Source organism: Acomys russatus, chromosome 20, assembly GCF_903995435.1.
Source record: "Acomys russatus chromosome 20, mAcoRus1.1, whole genome shotgun sequence".
NCBI lineage: Eukaryota > Metazoa > Chordata > Mammalia > Rodentia > Muridae > Acomys > Acomys russatus.
Window position 1 is genome coordinate 24,144,869 of NC_067156.1, and position 26,891 is coordinate 24,171,759.

The following is a 26,891-nucleotide window of genomic DNA, read 5'->3' on the forward strand; positions in this document are numbered from 1 at the left end:
AGAGGTCCTGAGTTCAATTCCCAACAACCACGTGGTGACTCACAGCCATCTATAAGGAGATCTGGTGCCCTCTTCTGGCACGCAGGTGTACATGCAGATGGAGTACTCATACATAAAATAAATAAATCTTTTTTTTTTTTAAAAAAGAAAGAAAAGGTGGTGGTGGTGGTGGTGGTGGTGGTGGTGGTGGTGGTGGTACACACCTTTCATCCCAGCATTTGGGAGACAAAGATCTCTGGAATCAGGGCCAGCCTGGTCTACATAGTGAGTTACAGGGTATCCAGGACTAGACAGAGAAACCCTGACTTGAAAAACAAAAAGAAAGAAAGAAAGAAAGAAAGAGGGAAAGAGGGCTGGAGAAATGCTGAACAGTTAGGAGCATTTATGGTTCTTCTAGAACCTGAGTCCCATCCCCAGCACTCAGGAGGAAGAAGGAAGTGGATCTTTATGAGTTCCAGGCTAGCTTGGTCTGTATCGCAAGTTCCAGGTCAGTCAATGCCACATAGACTGTCTATAAAATGTTCTTAAATTACTTTCATTTATTCTCTCCTCTTCTCTCTCTCTCTCTCTCTCTCTCTCTCTCTCTCTCTCTCTCTCTCTCTCTCTCTCTCTAAGTTGCCCAGATGGTTTGGAACTGTCTATATAGCCCAGGCTGGCTTCAAGCTTGTGCAATCTTCTCCCATCAAGGGGAACGTTGTGAACACAGGTGTGTGCCATTGAACCGGGCTGCTAGCCCGCTCTCCAAAGCAGCGAAGCGTTTTTACATTGTTACCAGAAGCACATGAGGGATCTTAGTCTCTCCACATTCTTGTGACTCTAATATGCTTTTGAGACATGATGAGGCCAACACAGAACCCCTGTCTAACTTGGGTAGGTGTTATTTACTTACCAGCTAGTGCAGTACAGACATGAAAAAGGAGTCTCCTGTAAACACTTAGGGTCTTTGAGAGAGAATCAGCCATCTCTAGAACTCTCCTGGGCCGTGCCAGCTGCCACAGCCCATCTACATAGTGTTTGTTATTCCCTAGTAGACTGCAAGCACTGGGCAAACTGAAGTCTCTATCTCCCTGACATTATCTGCAGCTGTTGAATAGTTAATTGTACAAATTATTAATTATTTTTCTACTGGGGGTCCCTATAAAAGGGGCTGAGCAATCTAAATAGCAAAAGGGAACAAGGAAGAAGCAAGAAAGGGTGGGTAGAAAAGAGAGAGGGGGCAAGATGTGGAACAAGCAGGAAGCTGCAGGACCGGTCGCTTCTGGCCAGCGTTTGTCCTGTGGGCTTGCTGTCATCCTCTTGCTCTCCTCCTCCCCACACTGTTGGTCTGGAAATGTTCCTCCTTAAGCTGCACTATGAGTTCAGGGCCCGGCTAAGCTACAGAGCAAGATTCGGACTCAAACAGCCAAGATCTGGGGTCTAGTTCTCAGCACTGTTAAAAAAAAAAAAAAAAAAGAGTGGTTCTTTTATTATCCCTACAGTCTTGTCTCTGAAGAAGAGACAACAAGTATAGGAAGCCATTGGTAGTACAGACAACAACAGCACAAAACCTACCGACGCATATATCAACCACTACCATGACCTAAAAGGATGTATCTGTTTGTTTTTTTTGAGACAGGGTTTTTCTGTGTAGCTTTGGCTATCCTGAAACTAGCTTTGTAGATCAGGCTGGTCTCACAGAGATCTGCCTGCTTCTACCTACCTCCCAAGTGCTGGGATTAAAGGATTTTTGTCTTGTTTTGTTTTTGAGGCAGTGTTTCTCTGTGTAGATTTGGCTGTCCTGGACTAACTTTGTAGACCAGGCTGGACTTGAACTTACAGCAATCTGCCTCCTGAGTGCTGGGATTAAAGGCGTACGTCACCACCACCGGCTGTGGATTTTTTTTATCATGAAAATAAATCATAATCCAGATTTTCCTCCATGGGACACTAAGCAAAAGTTGACCCTAACTTTCTACTATGACTAGAGAACAGGGCTCACCACATAGCCATACTCACACTGATACCTTTTTAAAAACAAAAACAAAACATAATTCTTGCCTTCTTCTTCTACCTAGACTAAGCTGTGAATACACACACCACCAGGTTATTACTCTCTTTCTCCTCAAAGACCCTCACAACTCCCGATATTCAATTACTTCATGCCTCCTCTCTGAAGTCACTCATACACTTGTGAGTGCACACACACATCCCCCCCCCCCCCCCCCCATCTTTCCCTTTTATGAATTCCTCAGGTAATCCTGCCTTTTCTACTTTGTGGGTTTGGGAAAGAACACAGCAGTATGTAGGCGGTGCCAGTGCACTTCCTCCTTTAGCAGAGCTCTGCAGGACAGTTACCCTGCCAATCTGCTAGCCTTTGTAGGTCTGGTCAGCCTCTTTTTGTGAATACACTGTGACAGGCGGATGCTGCATAGACTATGGCCATGGTCTTCAGCCGCATTCCTTTTTACCTGGAAAACGGAGGCCCTGTCTTCCAGCCTAGCACTGACTATGTGACCTTTTAAATTACTGTATTTATGTAAGCCTTCCCCTAGCCAGGGGCAGTGTCCAACTCCATCAAAACCTGGGGAGAAGAACTGGGGATTGCTACGCATCTGCAATTCTTTGGCTCTGTCGCCTAGAGTCTCTTGTCTGAATCAATTTGGAGCACCGCCCTCCGCGTTTCCAAGGAAGGTAGGCTAGGCCTGGGATGCACAGGGTCCCTTCCCCCACGTTTCACTCCGAAGGAACTGAGGAAATCGATAATAAATCATGTAGGCAGATGCCGAGGACACTGGCTGATTCCCAGAGGCTTGCTTGACCGTTTTTGACAGGTGTAATAATCAACAGAGACGCTAGGAACGGGAGCCAAAAAGCAGGATTTAAAGAAGTTACAAAATGGATTCAGGAATTGCTGTTGGTGGGCCTTGTTCCTCTGGGACCCAGCATCACCATTTGTTCAGCAGGATAGAAACAATGAACCTCCAGAAAAGATACAGAGAATGTGACCAAGCGACCTGCGTGGGTAGGAGCTCCATTAACTAACCGACAACGCAGATGCTGAAAGCAAGAAAGAGAATCTGCACTGGAGGCGCAAAAAGCGTGAGCTAGACCGGCAACAACCAAAAGGCTCTACGGCGTGGAAGGGAAACCGGGATTGCAAGCATTAAGGGGAGTTAGGAAGTCGGCCTGGCCCTACTAGGACACAAGAGGCTCTGTAGCAGCTGCAAACACAGGGCTCTTTATGTAAGAAACCCGACGGGACCCCAGGAAATGTAGGTTTTGTGCAGAGACTAAGCAATTCCATAGCCCAGGTCAGTAAAACGGGGACCTGGCTCTCCTACCCCGTCAGTATGGTGTGTTTCTAGCCCCGCCTTTCTTGGGCGGGACTCATCGCCCCGCCCTCCAACCGCCCCGGGGCGGGGCTCCCGCCGGCTTCCGGCTGCCTTTTCCTCTGCGGCCTCTGCCAAGGCTGCTGTCTCCTGCGGAGCTCCGTGCACGTGTGGGTGAGTGAGGGCCCAACGCGGAGAGGACCTGCCGGTTTTAACGGCCAAGGCGAGAAGGAGGGTGAGGAGGTTTCTGCCTGGCCACTGGGAGGAACGGGAGCTTCTTTTCTAGGGCCTCCGGCCTTGGAGGTCATTTTGAGGGGACTAGGGGAAATTGTAGCAACGAGGCAGGGACCCTCCAGCGAGGGAGTCACATGGAACCCGGCTCAGGGTTTAGCGTTCCCGGCATCACAGGCAGGGTCCCAGAAAGGTTTGTGAGGAGCACGTGTCTGCGGGGAGCCAGATCTGTTTCAGCCCACGCCCTGGAAGAGTGTTTAGATCTGAACAATGAAGCCTGCATTCGTTTCCCTGTTCCTTTAAAATTGGTTGGATAATTTGCTTTTATATATGTTAAAATGGTATGTAAGCCTCCAACTGTTGAGGTCCTTAGCACAAGTCTCCTCTCACCGTTTAATACATTCAAAAAAATTTTTTTTGACGTGTTAACGTTCATTGTATCCAAGCCTGCCCTGTAGATTTAGTCAGTGGGCTAGGTAACGTCCGATTCATTTCTCCCATACCCACTAAATCTCATTTTTGTTAACTGAGTCTCCACAATACACTGTATATTATTTATCCTGTGGGGATTTTGTTCGTTTTGGCATTTTGAGACATGGGCCTCTGCCTTCTAGGCTGGTTCTGTAGTCTGCTGCGGTAGCTTGCCACGTGCTCATCCGTCAGCACAGGTGTCCGCCACATCAGGGTACTGTGGTCCAGGCTACCTGATGGACAGGGTGCTATCCTGCTGCTCCCATTCTACAAATGGTACTTTGAGGTAGAGGATTTTGTTCATGGAATGGCTATTTGCGGGGGAGAGCTCTCAAGCTGTGGCTGAGGCACAGACATGAGGGGAGGTTTGGGGAAGGTGGTGTCTTTTTAATTTGCACAGGTGTTGACAGCTGGCTGATTCTAATCTGGGATGTTTGGATTTCATAGTGCCCAGCTGCCGATTTCAGGAAATGCCTGCCCTGGTGAGTACAATTCAGCAAGTTTCCCTTTGCCCCAGCTGTAGGCAGCTACCTAGGTTTCCTTGTACCTAGGCAAGTGTTACACTGCTGGGAGAACAGCAGCCAATAGCTGGTTGGCATTCTGGTCCTGGTTCATGCCAACTCTGTTATTAACTATACCAGGATGTCAGCATAGTTGCTTACACGCTAAGGTAAGAGCAAGTTCTGCAAGAAGAAACCTAAAATCCAGGTCTTGGGGCCGGGGTGAGGGGTATGGTCTGGCGGGTTTGACATGGAGGCTACTTAAATCACAGCTTGGAAATGAAACTAAACAAAAGCCAGTAGGGGGCGGCAGTGGTGGTCCACGCCTTTAATCCCAGCACTTGGGAGGTAGAGACAGGTGGATCTCCCTGAGTTCAAAGCCAGCCTGGACTGCAGGGCTAGTTCCAGGACAGCCAGAGCTGTTACACAAAGAAACCCTGTTGTGAAAAACAACAACAAAGAAAAAACAGTGGGGGGTATGTAAATAGGAGGAGGGAATCAAGACTTAGTGCCTGCGAATGGCTAAAAATGGCCTTGAGACAGTGGACGGTGGTAGTGGACTGTGCATTCACTAAAAGTACTCGGTTTCCTTTCCCCGAGATAATAAAAGCTAGATCTTTTAAAGCAATTCAGAACTAGATGCCCTTGGAGTGAGCTCGCCGTTGAGAATGTTGAGTCTGGTGTTGTGGGTGGGATCTCTTCAGAATTGACCATGGGGTTCTGGGAACTAAGCTTGGGTCAAACAGTGCCGTGTGACTAGTTAGGCGCCCCTTTGATGTTAGAGTGCTGGTTCTCTAAGAAATGCCAGATGAGATTGCAGTATTACAGGGAAGGTCCTGCCCCACAGTGCCCACCCCTCACCCTCTGCCACGCATCTCGCTCCACCTGTACTCAGGTTCATGTCCACAGGTACATTGTTATAGTTACTGTTGCCCTGGTTTAATGCACCATTCCAGGGCCCTTCACTTCCTGTCCCTCAGAGGCTAACTTCTCCCCTGATGCTGAACTCAGGATAACTTCACTAACTGAACCTTATTTCTAAACTCAGATCGACTCCCCAGCTGCTGTTGCACTGCACCCAAAATAAAACAATCCCCTACCTTTGATTTCTCAAGACCCATCTTTCAGGAGAGATGCGGGCAGCAGGTCACAAGTGTTCTGTCAATTCACCTCTTCAAGGGGCTCAGCTGAGCTTTGAATGCTTTGTGTGGCAGATGGGCTCAGGTGCTAATGTACATACCTGGTCTTAAGACTAATGATGAGCAGAGGGCTTCAGAGGTGCTTAGCAGGAAAAAGAAATGGTGGAATGTTGCTAGTTACATCAATGCTGTGAATTGCTAAAGCTTGCTTGGCTTTTTTTTTCCAGAGTGACTCGAAAGTAGTGTGGTCTTCATCCCCCTAAAGGAAGTAATAACCTACAAGAGTGAGTGTCGTTCTGGGTAAGTGTCTTCTAGCCTCCTGCCAGGCCTGTTCACTACGTGGTACACATCAGGAAACAAACAATTGGAAAGCAAGTTCACTCTTGGCAGTGACTGAGATTCTGGTACTTTTGTTTGAAGGAATAAAGGATATTAGTGTCTGCCATTCTGACTAGGGGATGGTTGATAGGGATGTTGTGAGTCCCAGAAGACAAGTAGAATGTGCCAGACTAAGATAAAGCAGAAAGCAGAGACTACTTCTGTGCCTGTTCCAGAGTCAGCATCCAGCTGATGGTGCAGTCTGCTAGTGTCTGCTGCCCCAGTTACGTGAACTGGGAAAGGGAGGCTTCCAGAGGTAACCCAACAGTTGTCAGCTATCCAGGCTATACGTGCCTGTGACTGTGTTACACTGTTGGCAGAGCAAACGCTGCTTTACAAAGGACTGGCTCCAAGCACTGTTCTGGTGTGGGAACCGAGTACCTTCAGGCAGTGTTGCATCCCTGAGAGTGGAATGACTCCTTGTGGAGTTGGTCCTGGTCTAGGTGCAAACAGTTTCTACGTTAAAAGAAAAAAGGCATGGAACTGGGATGTAGTGTACATGGAGGACGCTTGTCCTGTGCGCTAGGCTCTGCACCTTACTGACAGCATGTCCCGCTTCCCTCCTTCAATTCTAGATCGGAATGAGAAAACTGCCTCCATCAGGACTTCAGGTTTCTGGCAACACCGCGCTTTGAGTAATGTGTGTGGTCCCTGTAGGAGGTGCTTCAGTTCAGACAGGGACAGGAAGCTAAAACACTTCCGAGAATTACAAGAGCTGTGATAAAATTCCAGAGAATGCTTGTAGAGTCCAGCCACACCATGGCTGTAGAGCTATATCTCCAACTATAATTATTAGATGCACTACATGTGGCTGGCGACTTGCTAATTCAAAAGTAAGTGCTTTTCAGATATCTACTTAGATAATAGCCATCTCAGGATAGCGTGGAGCATTCCAGAAAGTTTACATTTGTTTTGGGTTTTCAAGATAGGGTTCTTTGGGGACCAGGCTGGCCTCTGCCTCCACCTCCCAATGGCTGGAATTAAAGGCCTGCATCACCATGCCCAGCTAGGACCTTTTCTTTTTAAAAGCAAAGGTCTATGAAGTTCCTGTAATGGTGTAGATAGTAAATATTGTTAATATTGTCTTTGTTTCTATAACTATGTTGAATGAAAAGCAGACAATGTATTAGCAAATGAACATGGTTATATTCCAATAAAGCATACTGATGAACACTGAGATTGGAATTTCATTGAAAGCTTTAAAGTTTCTCAGGGGACATTGACAAAGAAGTGGCAGAATGGGATTAGTAACGAACGCTTCTGACCTTTGAAGTTCAGGCCTTGAGGATTGAGCAGCATTAATCCCAGAACTAAAATGCACCTTCACACTTGACACAGGTTCACATTTAAAAAAATAAACCAGGTGATCCTTCTGGATCAGCGTCCCTGATGCCATGAACCACATGCCAAGCTTTTGTTGGTATTCCCTATCTTAGAGGAATAAGGTGACTAAACTATCCAAAAGAGAAAAAAAAATCTTATTTCTTATGGGTTTGTAGGGGCTTTACATGGCTTCTCCATTTGTAATGAGCTTAAAGGGGAGAGTAAAACAAGTGTTGGACATATATGTGCTGATATTAGTGCTGAGAGGACCAGCAAGGTTAACCACTGACCCATCCGTCCAGGCCCAATACCTGGTTGGTTGGCCTTATACTCAAACTGTCTCCATCTGTGGAAGTATAGGTGAGGCAGATCCTGCAGCCTGTCTCCTATGCCACATCTACTTTTTGGAGACAGTCTTGTGTAACCAACACTGGCCTTAAACTTACTATGTATCAGTAACCTCCCTCTCTGTACCTTGCAAGCACTCTGGCTACTTAGAATTTACACCACGCCCCCCTCCTGCATGAACTTGAATTTTGTATATAGATTTTGGGAGTGTACATAGGGATGGATGCATATGCTGCTCACAACACTAGTGGGAGCTCATTCTCTTCTACCTCGTGATTTCTGGGAATCCAACTCAAGGCTTGGTGCAGGCAGCTTTGCCCTTTAAGCCATCTCTCCCTGTCCTGTCTGCAAGGCTTTTGATCTAGGGTCTTGACTCTCTTGGACTGTGTTGGTTGCCTTCCTGGCCACAGCTAGGATACAGAGGTTCCTGCGATGTTTCTTGAAAGGATGAGACTATGACTATTACTATGTATTTGTGTCCTAGGGCAATTCAATTACATAAGTTAACCAATTAGTAATTTAATAGGATTTCCTAGTTGATAAGTGGAGTTAACTGGTCACTAGCCCAGTTACCAGTTATCCCTGGTAAATTAATTCAAGTTGAACTATTAAAGCATTTTAAACAGCTTAAATTTTCTTTTTGTGGAGGAGCTGTAGAGACTGCTCATCAGTTAAGGGTCCTGGATGCCCTTCCAGAGGACCTGGGTTCAATGCCCAGCATATAAGTAGGCGGCTTCGGTGCTGGTGCTAGCCCTTGAAGATGCAGAGGCAAGCAGATGTCTGAGTTTGAGGTCTGCCTGGTCTATAAAGCAAGTCCAGGACAGCCAAGGCTACATAGAAACCCTGTCTGGAAAAATCAAAACCAACCAAACAAAAAAAAAGTAAGAACTAGTTGGTGCTGTCACTGATAATGGTCATTTAATACTTTGACACTTGGTTTATACAAGTGACATTCAATTTTCTTAAAATGCTGGCCCAGGTCTCAAGTTATAATTAGCAAAACCCAGAGGGATAAATTTTACAGTCCCAAAGAGACATAGAAAGGCCTCTCCAATGCCTAGGAATTTACACAAAGGAAAAGAGCAGGGTAAGAGCAACTAATTAAGGACGTGAAAAGAGTGGAAATGACTCTTGAGAATTGTGAACAGCTCCTGTTAATGGAACCGTGGTGAGACAATTTCACTGAACTAATAATAAAGATTTTTGGCTTGCAACACCCTTGCCCTAACTACTGTGTAGGAATCAGTTTGCTAAATCATTTCTCAATTAGGTGCCACGCAACTTTAAAGTTATCCTGCAAATGAAAGCAAACAAATCTTGCAAAACTTTGTCATCCATTTCACTGCAGATCTTCAATAAATAATTACTCACTTAAAAGTGGTGGCACGCGCCTTTACTCCCAGCACTTGGGAGGCAGGCGGATCACTGAGTTCAAGGCCAGCCTGGTCTACAAAGCAAGTCCAGGACAGTCAAGGCTACACAGAGAAACCCTGTCTCAAAACTCAAAAAAAAGTGTTTGACTTAACTTAAAAGCATGAGATGCCACTGCCATCGTCCAAACATTTGATAACGTGTATTGTGACTTGGGATTAATATTCTTGTCTTCCAACAAAACTTGAATTTTCAGTTCTATTAGCCTCTATTGTAGGTTTCCTCTTTCCTGCCTCTTTCCCTGATATTTTCCATTCCAGTTGTATTTAATAGCTATGGCTCCTGCTCTATCTAGTAAGGTGAGCTTTCCTTAGCTGATCTCTGGTGCTCCGCATTGCTCGCTGAGTTTTGTCTCCCTTCAGTACATTGATCTCTGATCATATCCAAGTTGCTAAATCTTTTTTTTTTTTTTTAGTCTTGATCTTGTCTTACCCATTGTGATGAACTTACTTTCCAAGTGTTGCACTTTCATTCCGTCTTTTCTGCAGTTTTGTGATTTCTACCTACAAAAGCACTGGTCTTCCGTCTACCTGGGATAACTTCACTCACTTGTCTAACACCTTAACACCAGACATTAGCTCTCTCGTTCCTCAGATTATTCTAGCTAAATATATGTACATTTCTGTTTTAATTGCCTGCATATCATGTAAGCTCCACGAGGAAAAAAATTGCATTTGTAACAGTTGACCGTGTTTCTGAGGCACTGATGAAAGAAGTAATAAAATTGAGGTGAAGTGCTGATTCTGAGCCTTGCTTTTTCACCTGTCAAGATGGACTGGTTATATGTAAATAGCATTGCCACCTCATAGAAAGCGCCCCATAATTAGTCTATGTAGGAAGATTCTCTGTCTTCCATATTCTGAGTTCTTGGAGGGTAGCTGCAGACTGCTGGGCTTTCTCTCAAAACGCGAAAACTGAACTTCCCCGCCCACAGCCCTTGTCTTGACACAGGGATTCTCTGTAGACCAGACTGTTCCAGAAGCCACAGAGATCCGCCTGCCTCTGCCGGGATTAAGGGCGTGCATCACCACGCCCAGCTGTAACTGTGGACTTTAATCTGGGACCAGCATCTCTGGTCCCAGGGCGCTTTGCAGAGGCAAGCCCTCCAGAGGGTGGGTCTATTGCCAGCTTCCTCTTCACAGTGTCCAGCTCCAGGGAGTCTTAACACTGTTTTGGCCTCTGCGGAGTCCTGCTATCTCCAGAGCATACAGATTTTTAAAAAAAAGAAAAGAATTTTACGTTGGTGTGAAAAGTCGGGCTGCCCTATCAACCCCTACGTGCTTTTAAGGTACAGGACTAGAACTATAGGTTATTATTTAGGTGTTGAGATGGGGGAGCATTTTCTGGCGAAGTGCTCCTGCTGCTTTTCCCGCCTTCACGGGAGGAGGGAGACAGCCTCGCCATGAGAGAACAACGCTGGCCGCCTGCGTCCGGTGCCCAACCCTCGCCGGGGGAGGGGCCTAAGCGCGTGCCGAACTAGAACTGGGGCGGGGGTGGGAACGAGCGCTATCGCGAGAGTGTGTTCTTGTTCTGTCGCCACCTCCAGCTAGCGCCGTTGCTGCGGGGGATTGTGGGAACCTCCGCGTCCCGCTCGCTGAGAGAGGTATCTCCTTTTCCCTCTCCCTTCCCCTAAGGTAGGCGTGAGGAGGGTAAGAATCCGGGTGGGTGGCCGGGGGTCCCTCCGCGTCCGCGAACAGCGGCACCGCCGCCCCGGCCGGGGCTGTGGGACGCCGGCGCGCCGTTCTCGTCGGCTCCCGCTCGCCCGCTCTGCCTCCTTGGGCGCTGCGTATGTGAGCCGCCTGAGCGGCGGCCGCCATGTTAGGAGTGCAGTGGCGGCGCAGCCTGCCTCCTCGGGCGGCCGAGGTGAGCGGTTCTGGTGGAAGGCACGCCGCCGGCCAACGGCCCGCCACGCCGCAGGACAGCCGCGGGGGCCGGAGGTCCGCTGCGAGCGCCGAGCGCCCGGCGCCCTGGACTCGGCAGTGGGCGGGGGCGGGACGAGCCCGTTACACGCGGGCCGCGGCGCTGAGGAGGAGGGAGGAGCGTTCGAAGCCTGAGGGACCGACCGGGCGTCCATTGGGGCCTGCCATTTGAGGAGGATAGTTACGCTGAGTAAAAGTCCGTGGGAGCGCGAGTCCCGGATAGTGCGTTTGCCGTTTTTTCCTCTGGAAAAAAAAAAAAATGAACCCAAAATGGAGGCTTTCGTAGGATGTGAGAAGCTTGCGGGTTTTCACCAACGCTTCTTTCTCTGGCGTCAGTAGCCTTCACGCCATCTCTCACCCAGCACGTCGTGCTGCCTGCCCCATTCCCAAGACTCCCGCGTCCCTGGGCCGCGCGCGATTTTAGCCAGAGATTTGGAACAATTCCTCCCCATCCTCCCCCCCCCCCCGCCCAGTTGCGTAAAAATGGCCGAAAATGAAACGTTAACGCTTGATTTCTGAATTGCGTCTTGGGTAAAGCATTTTGCATGCTACTAGGTAGGATGTTTGTTTATTTAATTAGTTGCCTTACATTTCTTTTCGCTATCAAAATAGTCAAGGTTCCTCTGGACAGGATCGAGTGTTGTGGGACCTTCCGGTTTTCAGACAAAGGACCGTGGTGTAGTCCTTCAATCCTTCTTTTCACTGCTAGTGCTGTGCCATGCTTTTGTGTTTTCCTTTTACAGTAGGTATTTATCCCTTAGGTGCGTTTCCTATGACTCTTGTGGAATATTTCTATATTGGGTAGCTTACAATTATTCATCTAGACGTTTCTAGAACAGTTGTGGTTCTGAAATTTCTAGTCTTTCTGGAGCTCTGAAATTTGGTGTCGCTGATTTCATAGGAAGTAGTCATGGGATTTTTTGCGTTGATACTGCGTGTTGCGTATTTAATTGGGCTAACTTGTCAGTTCGTACAACGGGCTTCGCCCAGGTAAATTTAGACTTGATTATGCGGGCAAAAATTATATCTTAGTCGGTTTTCCATAGGTGTTGAAAAGCTCCTAATTGTTGGGCACAGTGACGCATACCTGTAATAGCGTCACCCAAAAGACCAAAGTGGCGACTTAGGGGCCAATCTGGGCAACATCAGGATGGTCTCAAAACAGTATTATTGCCCTAACAGTTAACAGTTTAGGCGTTATGTAAATTTCTTATTGAGACAGCTGAAGGCTATCTTTGACAAGCTGGGCCTCCTGTCTCAACCTCCCTAGAGCGGAATTACCTACAGGCTGTGCCACCACGCCCAGTTATCTTCATAACTTTTGAACATTAGTATTTTAGGAATCTGGAAGGGAGGAAGAAAGTATTTTACTGTACACACACACACACACACACACACACACACACAATCACAAAGTTGCCTTTGCACTAAAACGTTTTCTACAAACTAAGATGTGTCACCAAAGTACTATGAGAAGATTCCGGTTAGTTATATAATCCTTTAAAAACATTTATCCAACGTGTTTTGCTTTGAGGTTCTTTAACTTACGTTTCTTGGCACTTCACAAGACTTAGCTTATACTTCCTACACATAGAAGTAGCTTTCATTTACTTCATGAATTATATATACAGCTTTCATGTAGCATTTTAAACATAAACTGATTTGAAAGTACTTTAACTTTTTACCTGATGCTTTTAGATTAATGGTACAATAAGCTGATAAGTAAAAAATTTAAATCAGGAATGCAGTGATAATATCTAGCATAATTGTGGAAGTATCATGGTTCACATAAATGCAGTGGTAGAAGAGAGTATTAAGTATTTTTGGTATTTTTGTTTTGTTTTTCTGAGACAGGTACCCCATATGTGGACCAGGCTGGCTTTGAAGTCAGAGATCTACTGGCCTCTGCCTCTTGAGTGTTGCGGTGTTCACAACCATGCCCAGCCTGAGTATTAAGTCTTAATTTTATAGTGACCCGAGTGCTAATTACATAGAACCAGTATGATCCTTAATAGTACTAAAATGGAAACGTTGCACTTACAGGAATTTAGCAATAAGTTGTATTTCATAAATATTAATAATGGCAGTTTTTAGCATGATACTTTAATTGATGGAGTTGAGTGGTTTCACTCTTATTTAGTATTCATTTATGCACAAAGACTGAGTTTGTTGGTAGGTGAATAAAAATTGACTCTGAAGACTTCACTTTGGGGGGAATGGAAAATATTTTAAGAAGAGGGAAATAGTAGGAAGCAACTATGCTATACATTATTACATGGAAAGGAAAGTCTGTATTGCTGATGTCAGCTTTGATTTGTTAAAGAGATGTTAAAACAAAAAACAAAAAAAAAGTGCCCAAAAAATGTTGTCTTTGAAGGTTGATACTAAGGTTGATTTATATTTTCTGCCTGGTGATTTTCTGAAATTTATACAAGAAGTTACATTTACTATTTGGTTTTTGTGTTGGATCATGGTCTTGGCACTGTAATTCAGGCTGGCCTCCAACTCTCCATTTTCCTGCCTTTGTCTCCCAAGTGCTAAGGCAGCAGGTATGTGCCACTACACCTGCCTGCATTTGCTTTTGTAATAAGGAAAAATGAGTGTGTGGGTATAAATGGTACAAACCCTTCTCAGATCAGATTCTCATGGTTTTTAGTGTCTCGTACATTTTTTAAGCAAATTAAGATAAAAGTAGTCTGGCTTCTAACAAAGTCTGGAAAGTGGAATATTCAGAAATGGCAAAAACAAACAAACAAAAAAAACCAAACTAGTACATGTGTTGATATGGTTTGTTAGATGTCCTTAGTATATCTGCACAGCGTATATTCTCTTCTAAAATTTCTTGGTTTTTTATTTTATTTTTATTTTTGAATCTGGGTCTCATTGTGTAGATCAGGCTGGCCTTAATTTCAGAGATTTGACTGCTGTTTCTGCTGCCAACCCAACACTGGGATTATGTATGTAACATTACACTCAGCTGTTCTGGATCCTTAATTTAAAAAACAAAACAAAACAAAAACTCTGTGTGGAAAGCTATAGATAAATAAAAATAGAACAGAAAGAAACTATAATGGAGAAAATTTTGGATGTGTAATCTTTAAGGGGTTTTATGTCCAACTTTTCAAATTGAAATTGGTGTGGGAGGTTTGGGACGTTGGAGTTTTATTATACAGATTTTTTTTTTTAAGTCTTTAAGACTATCTGGAATGCAGTGCATAGTATGACACACACACACCCATTGTGTTAAGATAGTCAGCTGTGTCTTACTGTAATTGTGTCAATCAGGAGCACATACTAGAAAATACAAGCCAGGGGGTGGTGGCACACGCCTTTAATCCCAGAACTTGGGAGGCAGAAGCAGGAGGATCTCTGAGTTTGAGGCCAGCCTGGTCTACAGAGAGTTCCAGGACAGCTAGAGCTGTGTTACACAGAGAAGCCTTGTCTCGAAAAACCAAAAGAAAGAAAGAAAGCTGGGGCGCAGTGGCGCAAGCCTTTAATCCCAGCACTCGGGAGGCAGAGGCAGGCGGATCGCTGTGAGTTCGAGGCCAGCCTGGTCTTCAAAGTGAGTCCAGGATGGCCAAGGCTACACAGAGAGACCCTGTCTCGAAAAAACCAAAAAAAAAAAAAAAAAAAAAGAAGAAGAAGAAAGAAAGAAAATACAGTGTTGTTGTTGTTTGTTGTTTTTTTTTCCCCTGTTTTATTTTTGAAACAGGATCTTTCTACATAACAACTTGTGTTTGTGCAGGAGCAAATGTAGGCTTAAATGTATGGACCTCTAGCTTGAAGCAGAATCATATCCTCACCCCCTGCTTTGTACTCCAAGCTTGCTGACCTTCCAACTTTTGGGATCTCATTGCTGATTCCATCTCCCTGTAGAAGTGCTGGGATTACAGATGTTCATGCTGTGCATTTGGCTTGTCCTCATGTTTGCACAGCAAACCATTTTACCCATTAAGTAAACTCTAGTCCTATGCTGGTAACTTCTTGTTTCTTTGTTTTTTAAGCAACAAAAACCAAAATCACTGGAGAAGTCAATTAATTTGAAGGTGACTTAACCACAAGTGGTAGTTTATGGCATGACCTAAAAATTAGAAACATGCAGGCAAAAAATATCTTCGTACATTATTTAACCCTTTAATCTCATGCGCTCCCCCCCCCCCAAATCTATAAATAGCTACAAAACTTCAGTTCTTGTATTATTTTCTCCTTCTGAGTAAGGGCAAGAAATTATTTACATTTTTCACTTTTGGGTATATGCTTTTGTGAGGGCAGGCATGTGTGTGCTACAGTACACCTGTAGAAGCCAATGCATAGCTCTCAAAAGTCAATTCTAGGAGGTGGAGAGATGGACCAGAGCAGTTAAGAGCACTTGAATTTGCAGAAGAACTGTATTTGGCTCCCAGCACTTACATAGTAGCTTATAACAATCTGTAACTCCAGATTCAGGGTATCTATAACACTTTTTGGCTTTTGCAGGCACCAGTCATGAATGCAGTGTATTTGCATCCGCTGCTGATAAAAAACACTCATATATATTTGTGTCATCTCACTTACACCTAAAAGTTTTATCAAGTTCAAACACTTTATGAGTACTGACTTTATTCATGTTAAACAACTAAGAATGACAACAAAGATGTCATTACTGGCAGATGCATGAATAGTTCATTATGAATCTCAAGGTGATACATTTATAAAGGTTGTGCCTTTATTTTTTTATTTTTGTTTTTTTGAGACAGGGTTTCTCTGTAGCCTTGGCTGTCCTGGACTCACTTTGTAGACCACTCGTGCCTTGAACTCACAGAGATCTGCCTGCCCCTGTGTCCCAAATGCTGGGATTACATGTGTGAGCCACCAGATTTATACCTGAGATTAGGACTTTGAAATTTTTCTTCCATGCTGCTGAGGTTCAAACCCAGGGCCTCATACATGATAAGCAGGTACTCTACTACAGGGCTGTACTCCAAGCCCAAGAGGAAGACTTTTAGAACAGTGTGAGATTCATGTTCAAGGACAGGGTTGACAATTATTCTTCAAATTTTTCATTTGGTCGGACTAGAGATATGGCTTAGTAGTCAAAGAGCACAGGCTTCTCTTTCAGAGGATCCAAGTTCAATTCCCAGAACCTACATGGAAGCTCACAACCATTGGTAACTTCAGTTTCAGGGGATGCCATCTGTGAGCATCAGGCACATATGTGGTACATAGACATACATGTAGGCAAAACACCACTTAGACAAAATATTAAGTATTTCATTTGGAGATTGGGTGGAACACTTAATGTGTAAGGTCCTAGGATTAATCCTTAGAATGACAAAAGTAATCTTTAAAAAAAAAATCTGTCACTCATTAAACCTTAAAGAAGGCTTTAATAAAAAGCTACCAGCATAAGCCAGGTGCGGTGGCACACGCCTATAAGTGGCACACACCTATAATCTCTGCACACAGGAAAGCAGAGACAGGAGGATCTCTGAGTTCAAGGCCAGCCTGGTCTACAAAGAGAGTCCAGGACATCCAGGGCTACATCAAATAAAAAGAAAAGAAAGAACATAACTCAAGATACAGCAGTTAAAGAGATACCTTTTAACTGTTATTCTTTTATGGCATATTTTAGTTGTCTTTTGGTTTTTTTTTTTTTTGTGTGTGTGTGTGTGTGTAGGGGGACATGTATAGGACAATATCAGGTGTCCTCAGGAACACCATCCATCTCATTTGGCCTGAAGTCACCAATTACACTACACTGGTTGGCCAAGCAAGCCTAGTCTCTGTTTCAGTCCTATTCTTATGCCCTAGCCTTTTTAAACTTTATTTCCGAGGATTGAACTCAGTTGTTGTGTTTACAAGGCAAGCTGACTGAGCTGTCAACCTACCTAGTATTCATTTAATTTGGGGGAAAAATCCAATAGAGAATATTTGATACTCAGGGAAGTTGTATTGTTGGGGTTTTTTGTTGTTGATGTTTTTGGTTTTTTGTTTGTTTTGTTTTTGTTTTTTTTTGAGACAGGGTTTCTCTGTATAGCCTTGACTGTCCTAGACTCTCTTTATAGACCAGGCTGGCCTCAAACTCACAGCGCTCCACCTGCCTCTGCCTCCCTAGTGCTGGCATTAAAGGCGTGTGTTGCCATGCCTGGCTTGGTTGCTGTTTGTTTTGAGATATGGTCTCACTGTTTAGCCCTACACTTACTATGTTGACTAAGATGCTCCTGCCTCTGTTTTCCAAGTAAAAAATAAAATTTAAATTGATTTTCATATTGTAGTAAGTAGCAATTGTTCAACTTATTTTTGTGTGGATGTTGCTAGCAGTTAAACTCAAGACCTCACACATGCTATGCAAACAAGTTTACTAACTATTCCCCTTCTATCCTACCTAAAATGAAATTATAGGTCATGTTGGTAAGTTTTTGTTTGTTTTCCTTTGTGTTTTGAGTTTCCTTTGTGTGTGTGGAAGATTGTGCATTCATGGATGGACATTTAGAATTTATGGGTAATTATATATTGACAATATAGTCTTAGGTTTGTAGCATGTATCTTTAAATCTATTTTTTTGGGATTCCTTATACCTCTTTCTCAATTCTCCACCCCAGTCCCTTCCAGCACCCCAACACCAGGTAGGAGAGAAAGAAGGTTGGGGGGGAGGGGTCATAGTTTTCCTTAGCTACTTCTTGCTGGTTAGGGTCATTGTGTTCCGTGGGGCAAGTCCAATCTTCATTTCAGGATATCTCCAACATCTTACACTGCAGTAACAACAACCAGGAGCCGCAGCCTTTGGTGCCCTACCCACTCACCCACCACTCTGATATTTATCCCCTCTCCAGAGTCCTCAGAATTAAACTTATCTGCAGCTGGCAAATAGCCTGCTCAGTGCAAACAGTTTGCTGCTGTGGACAATCTGAATCCCAGTCCCACGCCTGGGATTAAAATGACACTATAACTGAGGTTTTTAAAGACACCAAAACTTTCCACTACATAGGTTATTTCTCTGAGAAGATTCCAGGCAGTCTCAAACTCTCTTTGTAGCTGAAAAGGACCTTGAACTTATGATCGCTCTGCCAGTGCAGTGGAAGCAGGAGCATCTTGAGTTTGTAGCCAAGCTGGGACAGTGGATAGTACACCAGGATGACAGTCATGTGCCACTATACATGTGCTGGGAGTGGAGCCTGGGGCTTTAAGTACTCTACTCACTGAGCAATGAACATCTCAAGCTTTCAACCTCCTAATTTAAAAAAAATAAATATTGTTTTGCTTATTACTGGGGACAGGACACATACCACAACAAGAAGACAACTCCGTATGGTTGTTCTCAAACCTTTCTGTCTGTTCAAGAGATCAAACTTGTGCCATTGGTCTTTCCAGGCCCTTAACCACTCAGCCATCTAAATGATCCCCAGCCCTCAAATTTTTAATAAATCATTGCTAAATAGGCATTGCAGTATTGTGCTAACTTTACTAATGACCAGCAGGTTCCTTGGGAGTGAGCCCTTAATAATCACTTGTATATCTTTGGGTCATTGCCTAAAAAATGCTGGTGGCTCCATTTCCATATTTTTTGAGTGCTCTTGATTTCTCCTCTTTGTTCCATAACAAACTTTTAAGTTTTTCTGAAGCTGGATTCCAAGATGTAGAATTTGTGTGTGGCTATGTAGCCTCAAACTCAGCTTCCCAAGTGCTGAGTTTATATTTATGAGAATTACTGACCCAGGGTGTGAGTGTGGGGTATGAAATTTATTTGGTTTGTATTAGTTAAAAATCCAGCTTAAGTTCATTTTTCAGTAATGTGCTTAAGTGTTGTGTGAGTAGCTGCATTTTGAAATTAAGTACTTTATAAGTAGTATTGGGAGGCAGAAGCAAGTGGATCTCTGTGAGTTCGAGGACAGCCAAGGCTACATAGAAAAACCCTATCTCGGGAGAAAAAAAAGTAGTAAAGTGATTCTTGTGGAATTACACTGTGTCATAAGATTTACATTGTTTGTCCTCCCTTTTCTGAGTTTTTCTAACATCCATTTTCTGTTTTGTCTTTTTAAGTTATCTTTTACCTTAACTTGGTTTTCCGGATCCACTGTTTTCATGTTAAGTACGAGAATGTAATTGATGCTCTGTAACTTAATGATTATTTCCTTAAAATATGGTCATTTTAATTTTTTGTGCACAACAAAATACTAGTATTGTAGGAGTATTGGTTTTTTTCCCCAAAAGACAGGCTTTTGAATAATAAAAGGCTTTGGCTGTAACATAAAAGTCAAAGCTATGATAAATATTAACCCTAATATCTTAAAAGTTATTTTGAAATTACTCATTTTTAAAAAATTGTTTATGTACAATGTAGACATTAATGCCAGTGTATAGTATTTTAGCCTGCTGCTGTCGTGTGTGGCATTTTAAAGATACTATTTTAAAAAGCAACAAAAAAACTTTCATCCTCTGTTCATTAACTGTTCTCTTCAATAATCTTACCTTAAAGCTTAAGTAGATTATATAAGTGGATCTTGTCTAGAACTAGTTTCCTTGGTGTCTTTTCCCAAATTCATCTTTCTTGGTGTACAAAAACATCTGTAATTCCAGCTACCACTGATAGCATTTGTGTCTTACTTTATTACATCTTTTTTTTTTAATCTAGTCCAAATCTTTCTTGCCTGTAACTTTTTTTTTTTTAATTCTTCTCTGCCACTGTGTTTGTCCAGTATATCCTTGCTTTAATCTATCATTGATGAAATTGATCCTATAATTGACTTTTAACTATTGGATATTTCCTGGGGTTTAGTGTAATAAAATTTACTTAACTACCAATCCTTAGGTGTATGGCTAATCAAACAAAGCCGAAGAAACACTGCATCATAGTAGAAGTCTGTGGCAAACTGATCAGATTTATCTTGTATTTGATTGTGATTTAAAAATTGCCTTACAGAAAACATTGGTTGTGTTATGTCTTTTAACTACCGGTAATGCTTTATGGGAATCACATGTTAAACTTTACATATTCTTATAACAGTTTTGAGATACAGTGCTAATGACTTGATAAGTTTCATCCAGAAACACATCTTGAAGGATCATAATCAGAATTAAAAGTTTTCAAGTTATTGGGCTATTCTTGTGAAGAGTTTGCAGAAATCTGTTAACAGGATCTTAGATTTCATTTATATGCTTTGAACTCTTAGAAATGTGATAGCCCTGAAAATTAAATGAAAAAATAGTAGATGCTAACTTGGGGATGTTTTCCCTTCTTTAAATCAACCTGTATTTCCTGAACCTGGATTTTTCTTGGTAGGTCTGTTTCTATACTGACCAAAATTGTTCTCCTTACTTTATAAGATTAGGTATCAAATAATCACTGCCTGGTACAGGATGGTCAGTAAGAAGGCAGTTAGTTGTGTAGCTTAAATTTGGGCAGAAATCCTTAAAATTGTAGGAAATGGCTTATTTTTCTTATTCACATCTGTCTTCACCTCGAGTTAATTTTGCTGCATGAAGGTCTCAACTGTTACTTGATCTTAGATCTTACATCAGATGCTTGACACCCTAAGCTTCATTTACTTGTGATTTTACTTGGTTCTTTCTGAGAGTGATAATAGGTCTCATTTTCTAAAGCAGAATACAACTGGTTCATCTTTGACTTGCTGACCTTGATTTTTTTTTTTTTTTAATTTTTATTTTTTATTTTTATTTTTTAGTCTTCTGGGACTTAAGCATTATACTATAGAGTATATTTTTATTCTTCTAAAAGAAGAAAGCCATCTATGTTTTCACTGAAATTTTGATGCACCCAAACATCTAGCCCTTGGATTTAAATGTTTTTAAGCCCAATATGAAATTCCCTTTGTTAAATTTCAGCATGAAAAGCTACTTTTTAAATATCTATATGCAGGCTCTGCATACATCTGGAATCTGTTTAAGATATGTAATGAATTCCTTGTAAGTTTGAGATCTTAAGTGGTTTTTTAAAAATCAACATGATGCGTAAGTTTTTTTTTCTTAAAAAACGGCATCTACTTAAAAGGGATTTATGACTAAAACTGCTTATTTTTCTACAGAGTTGTCTGCTGGTTCTCAGCTTGAAGAAGATTCTACAGTCCTTATTGATCCTTTTTCTTGGCGTTACAATTTTTGAAGCAAAGTTAACCTAGCTTTCTAGTTTGAGCTTTCTTTTTGGCCATCTTTTAAAACTTTTTTTTTTTAATCTATAAAATAGAAAAGAGATAGTTCTACAATGTCCAAGTCATTCCAGCAGTCATCTCTCGGTAGGGACTCACAGGGTCATGGGCGTGACCTGTCTGCAGCAGGAATAGGCCTTCTTGCTGCTGCTACCCAGTCTTTAAGTATGCCAGCATCTCTTGGAAGGATGAACCAGGGTACTGCACGCCTTGCTAGTTTAATGAATCTTGGAATGAGTTCTTCATTGAATCAACAAGGAGCTCATAGTGCACTGTCTTCTGCTAGTACTTCTTCCCATAATTTGCAGTCTATATTTAACATTGGAAGTAGAGGTCCACTCCCTTTGTCTTCTCAACACCGTGGAGATGCAGACCAGGCCAGTAATATTTTGGCCAGCTTTGGTCTGTCTGCTAGAGACTTAGATGAACTGAGTCGTTATCCAGAGGACAAGATTACTCCTGAGAACTTGCCCCAAATCCTTCTACAGCTTAAAAGGAGGAGAACTGAAGAAGGCCCTACATTGAGTTATGGTAGAGATGGCAGATCTGCTACACGGGAGCCACCATACAGAGTACCTAGGGATGATTGGGAAGAAAAAAGGCACTTTAGAAGAGATAGTTTTGATGATCGTGGTCCTAGTCTCAACCCAGTACTTGATTATGACCATGGAAGTCGTTCTCAAGAGTCTGGTTATTATGACAGAATGGATTATGAAGATGACAGATTAAGAGATGGAGAAAGGTGTAGGGATGATTCTTTTTTTGGTGAGACCTCGCATAACTATCATAAATTTGACAGTGAGTATGAGAGAATGGGACGTGGTCCTGGCCCCTTACAAGAGAGATCTCTCTTTGAGAAAAAGAGGGGCGCTCCTCCAAGTAGCAATATTGAAGACTTCCATGGACTCTTACCGAAGGGTTATCCCCATCTGTGCTCTATATGTGATTTGCCAGTTCATTCTAATAAGGTGAGTTAAAGCAACAGATGCTTCTAATTTCTTTTACATTGTAGTACCTATTCTGTATTTACCTATATCTTTTACTCTAATTCTGTAGTCTGATGACTTGAGTTGATCAAGAATTGTTTATGCTTTTGAGAACACTTTATTTGGAAGGTAATTGTTTTTGAGCAATATAAACCAGGGCTTTACATTAATAATACAATCTACCTAGAATGCTTCTGGCCACAAAGCTGTCATCTACTGGGATTATCTTGTTGGGGTTTGTTTTTTGTTTTTGTTTTTTTGGCATCAGTAAGTTCTTCTTAATATTTAAGCAGGCTTTCCTCAGCCTGGTCTGCTGTGTTGAATAGTTATAAGCATTTTTTTTTTCCACTGAAGTCAATGTGCTTTCCATTTAGGATGCTAGATTTCAGCTTGCCATCCATCTTGATTGCTGATTTATATTTAGTCAAAGATATATTCTTGTACAATTCTCTTTTTTCCTTATCTGTGGCTACAGGGAAAGAGTTAATGTAGAGCCCTGGTGTGTGTTTCAGTATGTTTCATATTTTAGATTAGTTCATTCTTCCTTTTTTAATTTCCCTTTAACAAGCTCTCGTGCTATGACTGAAATTTTTCATCATTTTTTTCTCCGTTTCCACAGCTTCCTTAAACATACTTCAAAGCTCACTTTTTATTATCCCATATTTATTGCATCTGTCCCTTTAGAGACTCTGATAAATCATTGACTACATTATCCTGCTCTGTGTTCCTTGGTTTTTGTTTGTTTGTTTGTTTGTTTTTTAAAAAGATCTTTTTCTCACTTAGGCTTACTGTACTTCTGGTATAGTCATTTGTGGGGGGAAGACTCAAACCTAATTCTCCTTTAATTATCACATCTGGCAAAATGGAAACCTTTTCAAAATGCCCCTTTAAATATATTGTCCTTCTCTTTCAACTCATTCTCAGGAGGGTTTTTTAAAATTCTATTTTTCAATATATATTGCAGTTGACTTAAAGTCAATGATGCAGCACCCCACTAGCTTGATCTGTAATCTATGACCATCCATTTTTCCCGATGTGCTTTGTAGTAACCTACCTAACTGGAATAAGTGCTACTATAAGATTGGTTTTATGGTTACTGTTTCAGGGTTTTTCTTTACAGCAACATCTGGGACATTTTCTTTTCATATCACTTTCTTTTAACTTCATTTTTTAGTATCTTTTTTTAATCCACTAAATCCAGTTAAAATTTTTTGTGTTTTATTGTTCCCTTTTCTATTATTTAATCTCAGCATTTTAATCTTTTACTCCATATCAGATAACATAAATGTCAAATTTAGATTTGTAGATTTTTCATTTAAGAAATAGAACTACTGGGCTTGGTTGCTCATGTCTTTAATCCCATCACTGGGGAGGCAGAGACAGGTGGATCTCAAGGCCAGCCAGGGCTACATAGTCGAGACCCTGTCTCAACAAAGAAATGGAAGCCCTAAGAGTCAAAATCTTACTTGTTAGACATTTTTATTTTTGCCAGATTTTTAGATGCACTAATTATGCCATAGAATTTATTTTAGCTTTTATTCTATACTAAAAACTTTTAGTCTAGTGCAAAATAAATTGATGAAAAAAAGGTCCATTAAATAACTTTGACTTCTTTGTTACTTCTTAGCCTCTTTCCCAAGAAATATAGCAGGAATTACATGACTGATATTCTCAAGAAGTATCTCTAAATTCCAAGGAAAATAGTTACAGTGATCAAATGAAGATCATCTTAAAGAACTGTGAATTTTTGCTGTTGGAAGAAAGGAACACAAAAAGGAACCATATTTGTCAGATAAAAATTTCTATTTGTATAAGATTATTTTTTTCTCCCAATTTTACTACTTCCTAGTTCCCAAAGAAGGCTAAAATTTAAATGAATATAAATTAAAAAAAGAACAGTTTGATATACTTGTTGACACTTTGGATTGAAGAGTGTTTTTAGCCTATAAAAAAGTTTGGGTTCTAGTTAGCTTGAATATTTTTCAAAATATTAGGTATATTTAACAATTATTTTAGAGGGCTTCTGCTTAACCATTGGGTTTATAAAATTTGTGTTTATAGATTAGACCAATTTGGAACAAGTTTAAGCACATGGATTTTCTCAGTGTTTTATAGTTGCCTCAACTTAGCTGATGTTTTCTGTGTTTCTGCTTCATTGAAAAAGCAATTATTTACTTCAGCAGTAAGCTGTTAACTCATACAGACATAACCTTTTTTAAAGAAATTATGTGGTGGACATAGATAATGAAAAAACTTAAGTATCCTGCTCTCTGGTATCACTGCATAACTTGGAAAATCTGTTGTTTTCACTTATTGGTAAGGTTAAATTGCCTACATTATACAAAATTCAAGTGAAAAGCATGATGTAACTTGTCATGATGGAGTGCCTTCATTTTATATTTTTGGGTGATTTTTAAGTAATAGTCTTCCTTTGAGTTCTTTCAAGGTCATTTTAGAACATCAAGTAGCATATCTATGGAATCTCAGACTTCTTTCAGGTTCCTTTCACTTAAAGGAAATTGCCCAATGCAGCTTTTTTGTCTTATCACTTGGGTTTGTTTTTTGTTTTGTTTTGTTTTTCTTTTAGTATTACCTAGGTCTTTAAAATACAATCTATTCTACCACTTTAGAAATGCTTTCAGAATGATTATTTAGATACATCTCAAAGAGCTTGGTGCCACACATCTTTCATCTTAGTACTTAAAAGGCCATCATCTATGACCCTGCCTCAGAAAACAAAAGATATCTGAAAGATATCAGTATGAGTGTAGTTTTTTCATTAACCTTATGAATCCAAAAAGTAAATCCCTACTCTTTGCCTCATGTAGGCATTATTGCCAGAATGGAATCGAGGGAGAAAAAATTTTGGAGAAAGGAGAGAGAGAGTGTGTGTGTGTAAGGGTGAGTGTGTGTGTGGTTTTTTTGTTTTGTTTTTGTTTTGTTGTTTTTAACCATTGGATTCTTAGTTTTCATTTAAAATTAGACATTAACTGATTAATGGATGAGTTGGGAGATACACAGCTAATTTTCTGATCTTGGCCTTCTTTCTAGTTCTTGAAAGACCAGCCATGTTTTTACCATAAACTTGAAACTTAGAGAACTTGAGGGGTTGGATATATTTATTTTCAGCTCTCTGCTTTTTTCATTTCCCATAAATTCAGAAGCATACTTCGTAGGATAACATTTATTATTTCCCTAAAACAGTACTTCTTAGCATAGATACTTGTAATGTGTCCAAAATTGTTCTGAAATTCTTAAGATTGATGGTTTCATTTAGTCCCCTTTCTGAATTTTGTGACTTGATCTATGGTGCTTCTTGCTTATAGCCATTTTTAAAATGGCTTCCAATAATGGTCTATCGTGTCTTGCTCAACTGTCTGATTATGTAATAGCTATAGAAATTGCTTAGGTTCCTGTTAGCTATTGCTTTTGAAAGACAATCTAATTTTCAGAGATACTAAGAATAGACGTTGATAGCACCTCACATTCTAATTACTATTTTGTTTGGCGATATTCCATTTCACTTCTTTCACCGGGACCTAGTTAACTTTCTTAGAGCATAAAATACATGTAGACTGCTGTGTAATATAAGTAAAACTTTAGGAATTAGGATCCAATTTATAAAATGCCATTTTGAGTCTTCATAAAAGGCAAGTTGTATGACTTGATATTTTTCTTTAGCTTAAGCTCTCTAATGCCCCGGTTGAGAAAATACATTGCCTGACCATACTTAGATTTATTTAGAACTTTCGAGAACAGTAGATATTTTAGAAATTGCCTAGATTTGTGGGGATTTGTAAAAAATGAAAACTAATAAAAAAAAAACAATGTGGATTTTTAAAACAGTGCAGTGTAGATAACTTCATATGCTTGGTAGTGTTCAAATAGTTTGTTTACCTTTTGTTAATTCAGTTATTTTTCACCACCTTAGGAGACTTTTATTATAGACATTTAAATAATTTAGATGTAGGAGTCATGTCTAGTTATATTGTAATTTAGGAAATAAATCAAAGCATTTTGGCAGCCAAACCCACCTTTCTTAACTCTTAATATTAGATAAAAAGTTAACTGGCTTTTTTTTTTTTTTCTTCCTAGAGAAAGGAAAATTAATTTGGATCAAATAAGCTTAGTTAATACCTTATATTTTAAAATGACCCACAAAGGAGATAATATTGATAGAATATACTGTTTCCCTCCTTAAAATTTGAGAAAAAGCACTCCTTAAAATTGATTCCATTTTAGGGAAAGATGGGAACTTAAGTTTTTGATAAATGGGGAAATTTTCTTAGATAAGCCATTTCCATTAAATCATGTTGGCCTTTTTCAACAGTGCTTTGTGGTTGTTGTTGTTGTTGTTGATGATGATGACGATGGGGTTTTTTGTTGTTCTTTTGTGGGGGTTGAGTTTTTTTGTTTGGTTAGTTTTTTGTTTGTTTGGGTTTTTGTTTTGTTTTTGTTATAGTAGAAAGTATAGTGTGCTTGGAATTTACCTAAAAGGCTAGGTGAAATTAAAGATACTACTTTAATTATTCACACACATTTCCTAAAAGGCTAGGTATGTGCCTATTTGAACATACAGAATATTACACAATAACAGTTCCAATAACAGTGGATACTTGAGTTTGATCCACAGCAGTTACTGTGTTCAGCTGACCACATGTTTTATTGTTCTTGATCTTTCCTATCTACATCTTTCCATTGTAAGGTCTCAATTA

The 26,891-nt window shown here is 41.1% G+C and overlaps 1 protein-coding gene and 1 non-coding gene across 7 annotated transcripts in view; both read left to right on the forward strand.

Moving 5' to 3' along the window:
- Positions 1-6,287: 6,287 nt before the first annotated feature.
- On the forward strand, positions 6,288-6,481 carry LOC127204874 (small nucleolar RNA SNORA74). Its single transcript, XR_007832559.1, has one exon. It is a non-coding gene; the product is annotated as a small nucleolar RNA SNORA74 (small nucleolar RNA).
- Positions 6,482-6,789: 308 nt separating this feature from the next.
- Matr3 (matrin 3) overlaps positions 6,790-26,891 on the forward strand; it is a 33,832-nt gene continuing 13,730 nt past the window's right edge. For 3 of the 6 annotated variants that reach the window (XM_051163783.1, XM_051163787.1, XM_051163786.1), the window contains exons 1-2: positions 10,622-10,763; positions 21,071-22,158. In XM_051163783.1, coding sequence (XP_051019740.1) covers positions 21,247-22,158 — 912 coding nt within the window. In that variant the 5' untranslated portion in view covers positions 10,622-10,763; positions 21,071-21,246. Of the gene's footprint in view, positions 6,861-10,621; positions 10,764-21,070; positions 22,159-26,891 lie in introns of those variants that run through there. The other 3 variants (XM_051163785.1, XM_051163784.1, XM_051163788.1) reach the window with 3 other exon arrangements.